This window comes from Watersipora subatra, chromosome 2 (assembly GCF_963576615.1).
Source record: "Watersipora subatra chromosome 2, tzWatSuba1.1, whole genome shotgun sequence".
NCBI lineage: Eukaryota > Metazoa > Bryozoa > Gymnolaemata > Cheilostomatida > Watersiporidae > Watersipora > Watersipora subatra.
The window spans coordinates 13,599,989-13,616,338 of NC_088709.1; the positions used below are offsets into that span (position 1 = coordinate 13,599,989).

At 37.1% G+C, this 16,350-nt stretch overlaps 2 protein-coding genes across 3 annotated transcripts in view; one reads left to right on the forward strand and one right to left on the reverse strand.

Annotated features, from left to right (window-relative positions):
* LOC137387971 (uncharacterized) overlaps nt 1–9,138 on the forward strand; it is a 40,552-nt gene extending 31,414 nt beyond the window's left edge. Inside the window, exons 21-25 of the mRNA XM_068074487.1 lie at nt 226–402; nt 2,823–2,907; nt 4,847–4,991; nt 8,272–8,483; nt 8,764–9,138. Coding sequence (XP_067930588.1) covers nt 226–402; nt 2,823–2,907; nt 4,847–4,991; nt 8,272–8,483; nt 8,764–8,932 — 788 coding nt within the window. The 3' untranslated portion in view covers nt 8,933–9,138. The remainder of the gene's footprint in view (nt 1–225; nt 403–2,822; nt 2,908–4,846; nt 4,992–8,271; nt 8,484–8,763) is intronic.
* LOC137387183 (protein rolling stone-like) lies at nt 9,134–16,251 on the reverse strand. 2 transcript variants are annotated; one of them, XR_010977875.1, is made up of 3 exons: nt 16,039–16,251; nt 12,068–12,319; nt 9,749–9,886 (listed from the first exon to the last, which is right to left on the reverse strand). XR_010977875.1 is itself a non-coding variant. In XM_068073508.1 (2 exons), the coding sequence occupies exons 1-2, from the start codon at nt 16,117–16,119 to the stop codon at nt 9,143–9,145; spliced, it is 825 nt and encodes a 274-aa protein (XP_067929609.1). In that variant the 5' UTR covers nt 16,120–16,251; the 3' UTR covers nt 9,134–9,142. The 2 variants fall into 2 exon arrangements, 1 of the variants encoding a protein (XP_067929609.1); XM_068073508.1 differs by lacking the exon at nt 12,068–12,319 and having other exon boundaries at nt 9,134–9,886.
* Between the last annotated feature and the right edge of the window lie 99 nt (nt 16,252–16,350).

Below are 16,350 nucleotides of genomic sequence, written 5' to 3' on the forward strand. Positions count from 1 at the left end.
TAGCAAAATATTAAAATTATAAACAACATAATTATTCAAAGCAAAATTTTTAATTTTATGCTATGATAAATCTGCAGTTGAGCATGTACAACATATTAATTTTATTGTAATTATAAGTAATCCCACAAAGATCCCATTGGTCATAAAGGGTATATTGAAATTGGCATATAAACATGCAGCTGGCAGTGAGTGTGTTAGCATGCTATACTCCTTTATATCATTCAGGAGCAGTGACTGAAGACACAAAAGAGGTGTTCTCATCTGATATAACTGTGACTCTGCCCAAGGAGAATGTGTTCTATGTGGTAGAGCGAACCGCTACTGTCTCACCTTCACACTTTTATGTCAAATTTCCATATGGCACTCGGAGCATTCGAGAGATAGTTGATGCTGAAGCTAGTGGTGAGTCTTTTTTTGTTTCTGTTTTGGGTTGTCTACCGGTTGGTAAGGACCACAACTTGCGGCTTTACTGTTATGCATTTGATTGACCTTGTAAATTAATTCACAACACCTTTGAAAGAGCATTTATGCCGGTTTTGTTCCTCTAACCCAATCATGTACAGCATATTTTCCTTCATGACAAACGCACAAATGTTGTGCCTGGATAAGCCGAACATGTTTGTGTAGATGTGGTAGGCGTGTGTGGTCTGCAGAATTTATGAGTCAAGTGGAACCTCTACATACAAAATTTTCAAGTTACGAAACATCTTTTGGTGGAAATTCTGCTTCGACTTAGGAAAGATATTTCTAAATACAAAAGGCCCAAAAGCCTTTTCGTACTTCTGTTCATTCGTTAGTTTTGTCCCTTGGCCTGTTTGCTTTCCATAGGTATAACTTAGAATGTATCTCACTAAGTTTTTTTTGACAGCGTAAGTCAGTAAACAACAGGTGTTTTGTTTTTTGTATAATTTCGAGTTGTCATATATCACAGAGTAGGACAATTTTGTTTCTAGCAATTCAAGCTCTGTGTTTTTCTATGATGACAGTTTTCAGTCTGTGCCGATGTAAATTAATCTTTTTACTTATGCTTTTAAAGACATTAATTCTGAGCAAAAAACCAAGACAACAATACAACACCCACATTTTCTAACCCACCATCCACCAATTTCCCATTGTATTTTCTTAGCCTTGTCTAGAGGGCCTATGCCAAAGGTAAACAAATTTACCATTCTTAGTTTGTATTTCATTATTCTCTGTTTTCTTTTTTGCTGGGTATTTATTCTATTTATTTCGTAGTTATATAATTGGAACATGTATTTGTTACATATTTTAACTGTTATATGTATTTATAAGTTAAACAAATGTTATATTTGAGTTTTGTTCAGGCTTAGAACAGATTAATGCTTTCATATGGTGAAATCGTTTTCTACTTACGAAATTTGCTACTTAAAAAATTACCTCCAGAACAAATTACGAGTATTTTTGTAAAAAGAGGTTCCATTGTAGTTATTTTTCGTATCATAAGTAATAATTGGCTTACAGCAACATATATTGACTTTGTTATATGGAATGTTCAGTTGTTGGTATCAGCTAGAAACACATGCTTGAGCATGTCAGCTACTGTAAATTGGAATACTTTTGGTAGTGCTCTTGGCAAGTGTCAAAGTGGGTGAACTGACAGCAGCTTGTATTGTGTGAGAAAGGAAAGTGGTGTGTACTTTTGTTCCTTAATCTCAAAGCAGTTTTGCCAATGCCATGTTCATAATCAACTAAAACACTAGATTGTTGATCACCAAAATTAGTTAAAATAATGGTGCCGTTTAACTTTTATGGTAATGCTAACTCTATGGCATTTGAATGACTCATTTAATTGCAAAATTAGCTAGCAATTAGCCTGTCTTGACAAACTGTTGTTTTTGAGGAGTTTTCCCCTGTCGAGCGAAGCGAGCAAAACAACAGCTTGTCACAATATGCACTGCACCTGGTGCATCAGCTGCACTGAAAGGGAGTTGTTCTCTTCCGTTGATGCGGCTTGGCTGCGATTTTATTTCGGCCGCTCCATTGGTAATCAACGGATTTAGCCCACAAATTTATGTAGAAAAATTAAGATGAAAACGTTAACAGTAACACATCCTTAAATTGCAAGTGAAGTTGCAAAAAGTCATACTGTCATAACCTGTTCTGGCTAATGTTGAATTTCTGTAGCAGAGGCCATGGTAACTGAATTTTGGCATCCATATAACTTATCTATTTATAATCTAATTAACTGAAAACAACGAATGAGCCAGCAATGAAACTGAATTTACTTTAGAGCAAGTAAAACTGACTGATGCAAAAATACAAATAAACATGTTTAGTTGCTGCTTTTGCCTAAATTCTTAAGTTCTACTAAAGTTTACCGCAAAGACTGGTCTCTGGTTAAACGGTCCTATCTAATTTATTTCGACATAAATTTTTGGGCTAAATCCGTTATGATTACCAATGGAGCGACCGACCTAACATTGCAGCCAAACCGCATAGATGGAAGAGAACAACTCCTTTTCAGTGCAGCTGATGCATTAGGTGCAGAGCGTATTGTGACAAGCTGTTGTTTTGCTTGCTTCGCTCGACGAGTGACAACCCTGCAAAAACAACAGTTTGTCAAGACCGCCTAGCTAGCAACCCGCTAGCTATTTTTAGTGTTTTTAGACTTCGGTTAGAAGGCACGTCTGCAAGGCACGTCTGCAAGGTTCTAGTAATGCTAGTGTTTAACAGGCTAGTGTCTAGTTTGAATGTGAAATTATCCTCCTATTTAGTAACTGTTGTTTGACACTCCTATGTAACCCTAAGGTCTGTCTAACTTACATTGTACTGTGTTGGCACTGTCACTGCTTTTCTCCTAGAGGCCGGCAGTTCCCAAGGGAAAACCTCAAACCCTGAGGTTGAGTGTGAGCAGGAAGATTTCTCCGAGTTCCAAAGGAGGCTTAAGTAAGTAGATAGATTTATTTTTTTAACCCAAGGTTATTTAGTTTGAAATTTGGTTGCTTTTTTATCTAGGAAAGACAACTCTCGAAGATTGCTCAATTATTCATCGAGCTATAATCACCACTAGACCAAGGTTGGTGGAGGCTCTCGCACATTTTCAGATAGATGAGGCAACTCCAGAAAAATGTTTAATGTGGTTTTATTATTTACTGAATATTATCTCAGTCTGTACTAGATCATTTATGAAATGTACAGTGCTTAATTACATCTTTCATTTTATTTATTTAGTGCTATTTCTAACCAGATCATTAAAAAAAGCATGTCAAGTAGGTATTGTCTTACACTTGTTTTAAATTTGATTCAATTCGCTGCTCATGTTCATACTTTTACTCTGATAACTTCTTGAATGTGTTTTCAAGTTTGATTATTTTCAAATGCTCTCATTCGTAGTGGAAACAAATAAATGTTAGTTTTTGCCTGCACACTTATCCACTCCAATCTAACATGTTTAACAGGATGCAGAAGGTCAAGCGGCTCCTCGTTCGCAGCTTTCTCAATTCGTGTAGAACTAATTCAGCAATGATTTTGCTGTTGTTCTCTTAAATTAGGCCGTTTAAATTAATTAATGGCTGGTAAGGCAGGACGAATCATTCACAGATTCATTTATGGCCTTGTAGAGAGTGCTATAAACTTAGTAAAATGATTGGGCCAACTTTGTAGTTTGTTTTCTAGAACGTTATGCATCTTCTTGAGTCAAGATTGACCATTTACATGTACCCGCCCTTGTGTCATTTTAAGGCTTGTTCGATGAAGACTCAGTGATGCGCATGATAATTCACTTTTTTATTTCTATAAATAAAATGTACTGGGATTTGAGCAAATGGGCAAAATATTGTTAAAGGTTGACATGCAACAAAATTCACATTACAGTTCTTTGGTATTAAAAGATTTTACCATGTCTTACTCTGCTGTGTTGTAGGTGCAAAATATGTGGAAATGTGATTACAAGCTCCTAAAAGCTCAAAAACGAACAGTTAACCGCCACCAACACGAAACTGCCGTAGATTAGAATCTCTTTCCAAAACGGCTCAAATAGGACGTAGTTGTACAAGATGGCTTTGTTTATACTTTCACACAAGCTCATTCGTCGAAATATTTTCACAAGTATACTTCACGCATTCAATAAAACCATGTCTATTGTTCTTACGCGTCTATTTTATCGTCATTGTAATGCTGTCACTTTTAGCACTGATATCTTTTAACTTATCGTATAAATTCGTTTAATTTTTTAACCTTAGCTCGAAGGAGTACATATCATCGTCTGATAATAATGACGAGCCTGTTGGTCACCTGTGATAATCGAAAATCGCTGCAGAAATTATTTGCACAGTATTGGGTCACATGATCAGATTAGACCAAACCGAAACAAAACTGTAAAGTAGCAAGCATCTTTATTTGATACGGGGTCTTTGGTAAAACCCGAAGTGTTTGTCATAAACAGTGCTACGAGAAGTTTTATATTGAGCCTTTTATTGGCCTTTCAATTTACGTGAGAACATCACGTGACAAAACAATAACCAAATGTAATGACAGCGTCAGAGAAATAAACAGATTCCAATCTACGGCGGCTTTTCGTTTTTGAGCTTTTAAGAGCTTGTAATCTCATTTCCACATATTTTCCACCTACAACACAGCAGAGTAAGACATGGTAAATCTTTTATTACCAAATAACTGTATCATAAATTTTGTTGCAAGTCAACCTTTAAGCAGATTGTGCTCAAGGAGATTAAATTATGTACGACCCCCATGGATTCAAATTTAGGTCTTATTAGGGCACAACAGGATCTTCGATAAAACGTGCCAGTATATCAGAGTGCCTGTTTATTCCACTGCGGTATCTAATGTGTCTACTTATTGCTGTATTCATTTGTATCTTGTCCAGTGACCATTATCTGAAGGCTCCATTTATAAGAAATGACTCGGTTGCCTATGCTCTCGGGGAGATCATCGTTGCAAAATTTACGGAAGATGAAACATTTTACCGTGCTAGAATTGTTGACAGTGACTTTGACAACCGCATGGTGGAGGTAGGCAGCCTTCATAAAAGTACAGTCTACCTCTCATATTAAGACATATTGTACTTCACATAGGTTCTATTTTCCTTTGTACATTGGTTGTATTTTCCTTTGTACATTGGTTATGTGCTCCTTTTGTACATTGGCTGTATGCTCCCTTTGTACATTAGTTATATGCTCCCTTTGGACATTGGTTGTATGTTCCCTTTATACATTAGTTATATGCTCCCTTTGTACATTGGCTATATGCTCCCTTTGTACATTGGTTGTATGTTTTCTTAATACATTAGTTATATGGTCCCTTTGTACATTGGTTATATGCTCCCTTTGTACGTTGGTTGTACGCTCCCTTTGTACATTGGTTATATGCTCCCTTTGTACATTAGTTATACGCTCCCTTTGTACATTGTTTGAATGTTTCCTTTGTACAATGGTTGTATGTTTCTTTTGTACATTGGTTGTATGCTCCCTTTGTACATTGGTTGTATGTTCCCTTTATACATTGGTTATATGCTCCCTTTGTACATTGGTTATATGCTCCCTTTGTACATTGGTTATATGCTCCCTTTGTACATTGGTTATATGGTCCCTTTGTACATTGGTTATACGCTCCCTTTGTACATTGGTTATATGGTCCCTTTGTACATTGGTTATATGCTCCCTTTGTACATTGGTTGTATGTTTCTTTTGTACATTGGTTGTACGCTCCCTTTGTACATTGGTTATATGCTCCCTTTGTACATTAGTTATACGCTCCCTTTGTACATTGTTTGAATGTTTCCTTTGTACAATGGTTGTATGCTCCCTTTGTACATTGGTTATATGGTCCCTTTGTACATTGGTTATATGGTCCCTTTGTACATTGGTTATACGCTCCCTTTGTACATTGGTTATATGGTCCCTTTGTACATTGGTTATATGCTCCCTTTGTACATTGGTTGTATGTTTCTTTTGTACATTGGTTGTACGCTCCCTTTGTACATTGGTTATATGCTCCCTTTGTACATTAGTTATACGCTCCCTTTGTACATTGTTTGAATGTTTCCTTTGTACAATGGTTGTATGTTTCTTTTGTACATTGGTTGTATGCTCCCTTTGTACATTGGTTGTATGTTCCCTTTATACATTGGTTATATGCTCCCTTTGTACATTGGTTATATGCTCCCTTTGTACATTGATTATATGCTCCCTTTGTACATTGGTTATATGGTCCCTTTGTACATTGGTTATATGGTCCCTTTGTACATTGGTTGTATGTTTCTTTTGTACATTGGTTGTATGCTCCCTTTGTACATTGGTTGTATGTTCCCTTTATACATTGGCTGTATGCTCCTTTGCATATCGGTTGTATACTCTAGTTTTGCTGGGCTGTACATTTGTAACATGTAATTGGAAATGCAACCTTCCTTACAGTAGTGGTTAGCTGAAGGCTCAAACGTGATTGTAAACATTATGTTGTATACAGCAAAACTATTTAACACAATGTTGTTTGTAACTTGTAAACGTGTATAATGTGTTGACAACAAAATGAATTAAAACACTTAATCACAATATTAAAGATTTGTTGTTTTTTTTGGGATTATTTAATAAAGGTGGGGTCTGGTGTTCGTCTGGTGGAACTGCGATGTATTTTTAGGGAAGATCGGCGCAATGGCTTTACAAGTCATTTATTGGACATGTAATTCTTCAACGGGTATTTGCATACCAGATCTTCAGGCATCCTAGCTAATGGTGTATGCCAGTGTTTGTAGAGTACTGAGGCTAACTTACAATTCTTAGTTGTTATTATTGTGGTTAATGTTGGTTTAAAAGTAGCTCTGATGGTTTAATTATTATTATTTTTGTGGATCCCAAGCAGGGTGTTCTTGTTAAATTATTTAAATACTCTCGGTATGCAGCTTCTGAAACACACCGCTTTGGAATTCTTATCCAAAAGTTCATGCACTAATGAGACTGAACAATTAATAATTCTTTCCTGAACAGACTGTCCTCTTAGATAGTAACAAGAAACACAGCTGTCTTTTATAAGTGAGCAATTGTTGATATTAATTATAGGAAGTGTGACTACCTCTTCAAGATTTATGGCCTATGAGCTGGAATTATTTAAATTTTGGTAGTTCAATTTTGCTTCATGAAATTAAACTTTTCATTGTCTCTCTGTAATGCATCCTGCACACAGTTCTGTTGTTCAAAGATAATCATCTGTGAATGTAGGCCGAGCTATTTTAGGAGTTCATCATATATCTGTTTAAATTAAAATAAAAACTAAAATCTGTTTCAACTAGAACCTATTTTTATCTATAATCCTTTAGGGTTGAACGCATTGGTGATGCAATGTAGGTAATAGCCTGCTAATGGCCTGCTTGTTATATAAAATATCTCGAAGACTAATCTGGACCAAAATAATTTGTCGAAAGCCATTGCTAGAGGTTGGAAAAACATTGCGTGAGATTTACACTCGTAACTCTCGGCATGGTGGACCAAATCTCTCACAACTGCACCAATCAATCCTTTCTGATATTGCAGAATAATTGTACGTATAGTTATTACACCAGAAGATCTCTCACATAACATTGGACTGCCAGAGTACTAGTGATAATAATGTCATATCTCTCTGATTGTGACAATTTTAAACTATCAATGTTTATTCATTCAGATGTTAGCTTTAGTTTTGTCCGCTCAAATGGTTGTAACTTGATAGTTCCACCTATGTATAATTCTTTATATTTACCCACTCAAATATAATATTACACAAGGTTAAACGTTCGAAATAGCTTACTAAAATGGGTGCGCTCGGCTCACTCGTGAATGGATTGATGAAGCTTGTGAAATAGATTTAAAGAATTGGCTACTTGGCGTTTTTTTTCTCAGCAATTTAAAACAAATAAACGCTTGTAGCCTACTTGTTCTATTACTCAGACTGAATAGATGCACTGATGAGACTGAGCAAAAGTTGCCTAACTAATTTCGGCGGCCATCTTGAATCAGTTCAGCAATTAGAGGTGTGACTTGTTGAATAACTGATAAAAATCCTGAATGTTATCTTATATCCTTTATACTATTACACTATTATGCATATCCTATTACATAATGCACTAGTACACTTATGACCCTAATGCAATTAATCTCTTGAAAGCCTTTTGATAGACTTGTAGAGTGTAAAGAGGGAGTAGGTACTGAGCTCTCCCCTTTCATTTGTGAAATTCCCTTGTTATTTACTAATCGTCAGATGTATTCTTCATTAGTTTTCTATACCTCTACACTGTAAATTTCCTGGTAAATGGTGTTTTAGGTGTTCTTTGTGGATTTTGGTAACACTGAATGGACATCCCACAGTAACATCAGAGACATTTCACCTGCTTTCCTGCACCTACCCTTCCAGGCTGTCGAATGTTTTATGAACATCGAGCCTGTTGACTCGGATAAAGGTTGGACCGTCGAAGAAACCAGTTATTTTAATCAACTCGTTGATGGGAAATTCTTGGTCTGTGTGGCGAGTGAATGGTACGTTTGCGTCGAATTTCATGTTTTCATGTCTTGACGGTAGTCAGCATTTTTATGTTCTCCTGTTCAGAGCCATGTCAAGCATTGTCCTTTTGTCACTCAATGCAGAATAGACTGTCTTTATTATGATATGTTGCTCTGATGCAGACTTGACAGCGATGCTTTTTAGTATTTGCAAAGCACCTGCATGGGTTAGTCATTTCACATACAGTTTTAAGTGTGGTTGCACTCACCACTCCTGAATTTTCATGTCTCATTTTTGCGCTCTTTTTTGCTACAGTAATGCTGGAGCTAACAACATTACTGTGGAATTGATTGAAACGTCAACAACCAAGGATATTTACATATCTGAGGCTATGGTCAAGGCTAATATTGCAAAAGCCCGCAAGCCGCAATCTAACAAACCTATGCAGCAGAAGACCAAGATATCGCCATACCTGCCTGGCTAAGCTTACATTTGTTCCTGGGTCTGGGAGGCAAGATCTCATGCAATAATTTCTAGTCACGTATTTTGCATATACTGCACAAATTCTTTATTATTAATTTTCGATTTTCAAGTTTTATTACACAGAACGCAATCAAAAGGCTGGAGATTGCATACATAGTATATTTTCCATTTATAGAATGTTAAAATAAGTACACTGTAGAAAAGGCTTATTTCACACTAAAACAGTGTGGGAACTTTCATTCAATGGAAGAATATGCATATACTTTAGTTTTATCCTTGATATACCTACTAACAACAGGTGCAACACACTTAAAGCACACATGAGCAATACTATCAGTACACCTGTTTTTACTGGCTCTCCCCAATCAACAATTTTGTATATATAATTCTCTGGCGGCTCTACGATATACCAAAACAAATATGTATAGACTGCATAGACAGCGGCGATAACTAAACTATAAGATATTTGTGCGAACTTGACAGATATCATATTAAGGCTAAACTCGGTGAGTATACAGAGAGAGTTAAGGATGTGTCTAGAGACATTGGTTAGACCCAAAGTTTCCTTAGAAGGATCATAAATTAGTAAAAAGTACATAACGGATACAAGAATGCCCATATTGAGCGCAATTGAGTGCATGACCCACTGTATGTAGCGCAGTAGGCCTTTACTCGCTGGGCTTCTCTCTTCATAGCAAAGTTTGTCCATTCGAAATATGTGGGGATTTTGAAATACTTTGTTATAAATTGGAACTTTCTTTTCTATCACCAATTCATAGAAAGTACTATAAACTGCAATGGTGTAGTATAGGGTACAGATGAGGTAAACTATGTTGGTTAGGTAGCAGAAGGCTGGAAGTCTTTCAGGCTCCCTTAATCGCACCATTAGTATTAGCCAGTGAAATACTGTGGCGCATGTCCTGAACAGTAACAAGGTCTTCCATGATATCTGACACTGTCAAGCAAAACATAATAGTAATAAAAGTAATAATGAGGTGTTGACAGTATCTTATCAGTACAAGCAAAGAGTCACCCTACTGGTTTTAGTGTGTAAACTAAACTTATACGTTCAATGAAAGAACTTGTCAAGAAAGTGTAGCCATGACAGATGGCCAAGATTATATGCATTTAACAAACAATTTTATCCCTTTGCATATTGTACCAAAGGTACACTTTGCTGTATACTGTGGGCACACGTGTTCATGCAACTTTCATTTACCTCAGGAAGTACACATTTTACTGTATCAGAAGCTCACTTTACTGTATACTGTGGGCACATGTGTTCATACAACTTCGTTTCCCTCGTGAAGTGTAAATTTTACTGAATAGAAGGCTCACTTCTCTGCATATTGTGGGCACACGTGTTCATACAACTTTCATTTACCTCATGATGTGTACATTTTAATTTCTTATTATATACAGTCAAACATGGATAACTCGAACTTCAAGGGACCGAGCAAAAGTGTTCGAATTATCAGAGCATTCAAGTTATCAGAGCACTGTCACAAGTCCATATATTTACTTATTTATTAGTAGGTACATATACAAACTATAATATAAATCAAAAGCACAAATGGCTTGTTTCAAATTAAATGCTTCTAATGTAAAGTTTAAAACGTTTTTATGAAAAAGTATAGAGATTTTTCTATCACTTGAGATTGGTTTGTTGTTTGAGGTGATGTTATTGCCAGGACGTTTTTCAGATTGACATTGGCAAAACTTGATCGTTGTTGAAATGCTCAAAAGAAAAGACTTTTTTTTCTTTTGGGGTTTTACCCACGATCAATTTTGCCGTTTTTTCTTGAAGTTTATGCAAAGATTATCTTACTTTACCTGGGATTCGTTAAGAGCAACACTCCGAGGCAGTTCAATTAGAAGTTTTACGAGGTTTTACGGTACATTCTATATCACTCACGTTTTTTTAATAGATACTTATTGAATGTACACACGTATTCTGTGTTTAGGTCAAACGATGAATAGTTTTTTGTAGCTCAGACAACGTATACGTTTAATTACAACAATTTCTAAGACGTTTTAAACATTCAACATTCCGACGTTGATTCAACACGGAATCAACGTCGGAAAACTATTCATCATGGGCTAGCCGGGTCACGCACTCAAGGATTTTCGCCACGCACATACAAAACAAAAACAACATGCGATTTTTGTTTTGTATGTGCGTGGCGAAAATCCTTGCACGCGTGACCCGGCTAGCCCGTGCTATTCATCGTATAGCAGTATAAATCAAATTTCACCAAACCTTTAGAAAAGTCGTTGACAAAAATATTTTGCCGATGGTGGTAATAACGACGCTTATGAATTACGAAAAGATGAAGTTTACCTCTATGGCTTTGAATAAAGTGATTTTCTAAAGCGATAACAACCGTTTCGGTAGCCGTTGGGCAAAAAAACAGTTCGAATTAACAGTGTTGAGTTCGAGTTATCTATAGCAATTTATCATTACGTGGGAACGGACCAAAGGAAATGTTCGAATTAACCATGTGTTCGAGCTATCCGTGGACGAGTTATCCATGTTTGACTGTATATAAGGAAGTATAAGAATATATCCTGGATTATATATATATATATTATAGTGTAGTAGTAGTAGTACCATAAATTTGAATCCCAAGCAGCCATCGCCTTATGTACAACTTGATCTCAAAGTTAACAAGACAGTATTAGACGCTGTTAGAAACAGAGGTAACAAAACAAATAATACAATGCCTAAACCATACTATCAAAAACTATACCAGTGAAAGGAGTCATGTGGCTATGGTCATGCCTTGATTATATAACAATCATTATATTATTTGTAAATACTGGTTTTCTACTATTTTCATGGTCAAGTTACTTGTGTTATTTTTTCCCCTAGTAGGTTATTGTTAGCTCGTTTGAATAGCTGGACATTATGTGATAACGGTGTGTCTGGGAGTTTGAGCAGCAGTGAAAAAAAATACATGATCACATTCTTATTTAACTGCCACAAGCTGTTTCGGCAATAGGAGACCAAACGGCGTGGCATCTGTAAAAGTCTCAGGCCTTGTGAAGAATTTACGAAGGCAACCAGAGAAGTGGAGATTTCAATGAATGGTGTGATAAACTATAGCGGGTGGCAAAGCTACAAAAGATCACTGACCTGGTGTCTTTCATGCCACTTTTTTGTTTGGAGCAACCTTTGCCGTATATAAGCAACTGTCAGATGACACTTTGACACTTCAGAAGGACTTCGAGTTCCTCAATAAGACGATGTCTTTAGCATTTTGTGAAAGTAATTACAGTGCATATGAGCAACTGTGTAACAAGTCATTGGGAGAAGGAAAAACTGTAGATGTGTATTTGGCTGACTTACGACGTTTGATTGCACTCATAGGGCAGAGCGATGCAGACCCTACAATAAAGAGTGCATTTATGGCGGGGTTGTCATCGGATATATCCATGCAATTGAAATCGGTCGCTGCAGTTGGAGATTTCTTTTTTAGTGAATTGGTCGGTCAAGCTCGGAAGATGTTATCGACAAGGGCAGTTGATACGTTAACCTGTGCTGTAGGACAAGCCAGAATAAAAAATGTTATACCTGTTTGTCACCACAGCATTTGGTTAATCAGTGCCCCACTGCCGGCAAACATGCTGGCCATGGCCGTCAAAACCGGCCCAGACACAAATTAGAGTGTTGTATGTGCCAGGGTTTGGACATGACAAGACTCAATGTCTACAGGAAAACTACATTGGGGAAATGTGACCACCGGATGCTCCCCAGCCTCTAAACAAGTCAGTGTTGCCTATTATTAACATTTCAATTAATGGAGTGAGAGTAAAGGCTTTAGTTGACAGTGGATGTGAGCAGTCAGTTATTATGCAGAAGTTAGTGGAGCAGCTAGGCTTGCACAAATGTGGTCCAGAGCATCAAGTCATTGTGCTAAATGGATGTATGGCAACCTGTGAAGGTGAAACTTCTGTAGTAGTAGATGTGAGTAATGACCCAAGTGTAAAGTTGAAATTTTTATTTATCTCTCAGCTCGTAGTTAATTGCTCTGTAATATTGGGAATGACTGGGATTTCCAAGCTTGGAGGCGTGATTATTAATGCATGCAGTGAAGTAGAATTTGCTGGAGGAATGATTACCAGGTATGCAAGTAATCACTGTAAAAATGGGCAGCACAACACTCAGAAATGTTGTAGATGATCTTGCTATAGAACTCAATGACACGGACTTTAGTGCAACATTCGATGGTCATCTACGGACAGTGGATTGGAAATGGAGCGGTGATGAACATCTGCTTAAAAACCAATGTTCTGAGTACGCTGTGCAAAAAGACTATCATGAGTATGATAAGGGAGTACAGCAGTGGATAGATGACTGGTGGTGACAAGTGCATAATGAGAAAGAGCAAGGAGCAGTGACTGGAGTTATACTGCTTATGGCTGCGAACACAGCCCAATAAGCCCAAGAAGGTTAGGCCTGTTATGGGTTATAGGAAGGAACTAGATGGCCACATCAGTATCAACCCTGGTGCGGATACATTGGTATGTCAAATTAAATTGCGTAAATGGCGCATGTAGGGAGACAAAGCAAGTATATTGGATCTACAAAAGGCTTACCTTCAACTACATGTACGGAAAGATTTGCAAAGATTTTAGGCTGTGTGTTACCGTGGTAAACTTTATGTTATGACAAGGATGGGATTTGGACTTGACATTGCACCTCAAATTATGTCTAAAATACTTTCAACGGTGCTGTCAATAGACCATGCTATAGCTGCAGGTACGGATCATTATATAGATGGCATTTTTATGAATGAACAGATAGTCCCTGTGGATGTTGTCCGAGAGCACTTGTTGAAGTTTGGCGTGATGACTAATGATCCAGTGCCAATATCAGATGTCAAAGTTTTGGGCCTAAGCGTATACTAAGGCAGTGATGGGATGCATAGTTGGCATAGAGATGATTAAATACCCTCCCTTAATGATAATGGTCGGACAGTTACTAGGAGGGAGTTATATTCCATTTGTGCGAAGCTAATCGGGCACTTGCCTGTGGCTGGCTTTATGTAGCGCGTAGCTTTCTGCAGCGAATGTCACAGGAGTGTGATTGGAATGCTGCTTTACCAGACAGAGCAGTGGTTATGCTCAAAGAAATGCTGGAAAGAGTAATATGGGAGATGGCAAATAGAAGACAAGGTCACTGGCACTGTGTGGTGTGATGCCAGAAGTATTGCATTAGGTGTGTACCTTACCATCAATGGACAGGTAGTGGAAGATGCGTCATGGATGAGAAAGGCTGATGACTGTGGGAATATCGATGTAGCAGAATTGGATTCGGTGTTGAAAGGGCTAAATTTAGCATTGAAATGGAACTTGAAGCATGTGTTTGTCAATACCGACGCAATGACTGTTTATCGTTGGGTAAAATCAGTGGTTACAAATAGTCATAGACCCAAGGTCAATGATATGAGCAAGATGGTTGTCAAGCGAAGGCTGGGGGTGATAGCACAGCTCTGATAGCGGAGTATTGTCTGACATTGGATATTTCTTTGGTCAAGTCAACTAAAAATTGTGCAGATTCACTTACACGTGTCAATAAAATGTGGCTGTCATCAACTAATACACAATGTGTAAGTACGGGAGTGGTGACAGCTACATCAAACTGCAACAAGCGTGTGACACATATGCACAAACTACATCTCTTGGGTATTGATCGTAGTCCTTCACTGTATTTGGCAAAGCAGTATTATGGTGAAGACAGTGACGAGAATATCATTCGAAATGTAGTGAAGGATTGCGAAAAATGCAGAAGGATTGATCCAGCTCATATTAATTGGAAAAAGGGTCGTTGGAATTGCAAAGGTGCTGCTTACCTCTCAACATAGTCAAGCTACAAGAGAATGTTGAAGACGGTTTGAATGCCAATAATGTACTAATTTTAGGAAATGACACTGAAGGTGACAATATCATGAAGGAGAGGCCAGTTCATGATCAAAATCCACGGCCATGCCTTGCAGATTTTTACGTGCATTGATTTGACAACTTCATGTTTGTAAATATTGCAGTTAGACAGCCTTGCTTGATCTTGCAGATCAGGGGCTGATGTGGCTATGGCTTATGCCTTGTTTATATAACATTTATTATATTATTTGTGAATACTGGATTTGTACTATTTTTTGGTTAAGTTACTAGTGTTATTTTTTCCCGATTTAGGTTATTGTTGGCTCGTTTGAATCACTGGAAATTATGTGATAACGGTGTGTCTGGGAGTTTGAGCAGTGGTGATAAAGAAATATATGATCACATTATTATTTAACTGTCACAAGTCATTTTTCCACACGAAACACTGCACGTAATCAATGTTTGCTCATGTGATTTAGAACCATGCCCAAATGCTAAATGTAATCAGATGGTGAGTAATTAAGCATTTTAGTTGCATCAATAATTAATTGAACGTAATAGGCTAACTTAACCGGTTTGCATAGGCATTCAGGTTCTTTAAGCTCAATAATTTTGTGGAAGTTTTCTGAAGATTCAATCTGTATACAAAAAGTATAAAAAGCCTTAATCTCTATGTTGGCAGTTTATAGGACATCAATCCCACAAGTACCACAGTCTTTGTTGCACCAAAGATAAAACCAATGGGTAGCAATTAAAAGTTTTCATGTTGTCAAGTTGTGTCAAATATACTGTCAACATATCAGAAAGGACTTAGCAAAAATTAGAAAAAAAGGGTGTGGCATTTATTTTATATAAGAGACAATGAGCTTTGTGGAGAGTGGGCCGATTTAAGATGAATTAGCTTAGCTAAGCTGAGTAGTCTTAGATGAGTAATGATGTTAAATGAGTAATGCATGATAGTCGCTCTATCATGCAATTTGATGGTGGGTCGAGATGTCTGAAACTCCCGAACGACTCTTCTGCAATTAAAGCTAAAAACTTCAAAAAAATTTGCTCATTCATAACAGACAAAAGTCTCTGCACAGTAATGGTAACTGATACTACCGTTTTGCAGATTGAATTTGGAACGTGAAATCAAAAAAATTGTTAAATGCATTAAACTACGCATAGCTAAACTATTTTAAGAGTGCAATCAAAAGCGTAAGCAAAAATGTATGAACCTACCCCAGAGATGTGAAACATTGTTAGGTTGAAGGGTTTGAGATCTCTAATTGTATCGCCATAAGGAGAAATTTGGAATTTCATCAGCAAAATTCTTTCATTAATATGTCTAGCAACAAATATAAAACATAGTTGCTGATGTGAAAACTCAAACCTCTATATTCTATAGGGTTTCATTGAGCGAGATACGAGTTAGAATAACGGGCAGAACTATAATTAGCGGACGTAAGAAAATGCTGAAGCACGGTACCTCTTGGTGTTTATTTTCGTTATAAACCAAATACATACTTTGAGAGATCAATGTTGATAACCTTG

What these genes read in the sequence shown, in the direction of transcription:
- LOC137387183 (XM_068073508.1), bottom strand. Translation starts at nt 16,119, where the DNA reads ATGAAATTCCAAATTTCTCCTTATGGCGATACAATTAGAGATCTCAAA. An exon ending in CAATGTTTCACATCTCTGGG is followed by an intron (nt 9,887 to 16,038) that starts GTAGGTTCATAC and finishes TTTGCTTGACAG; the next exon opens with TGTCAGATATCATGGAAGAC.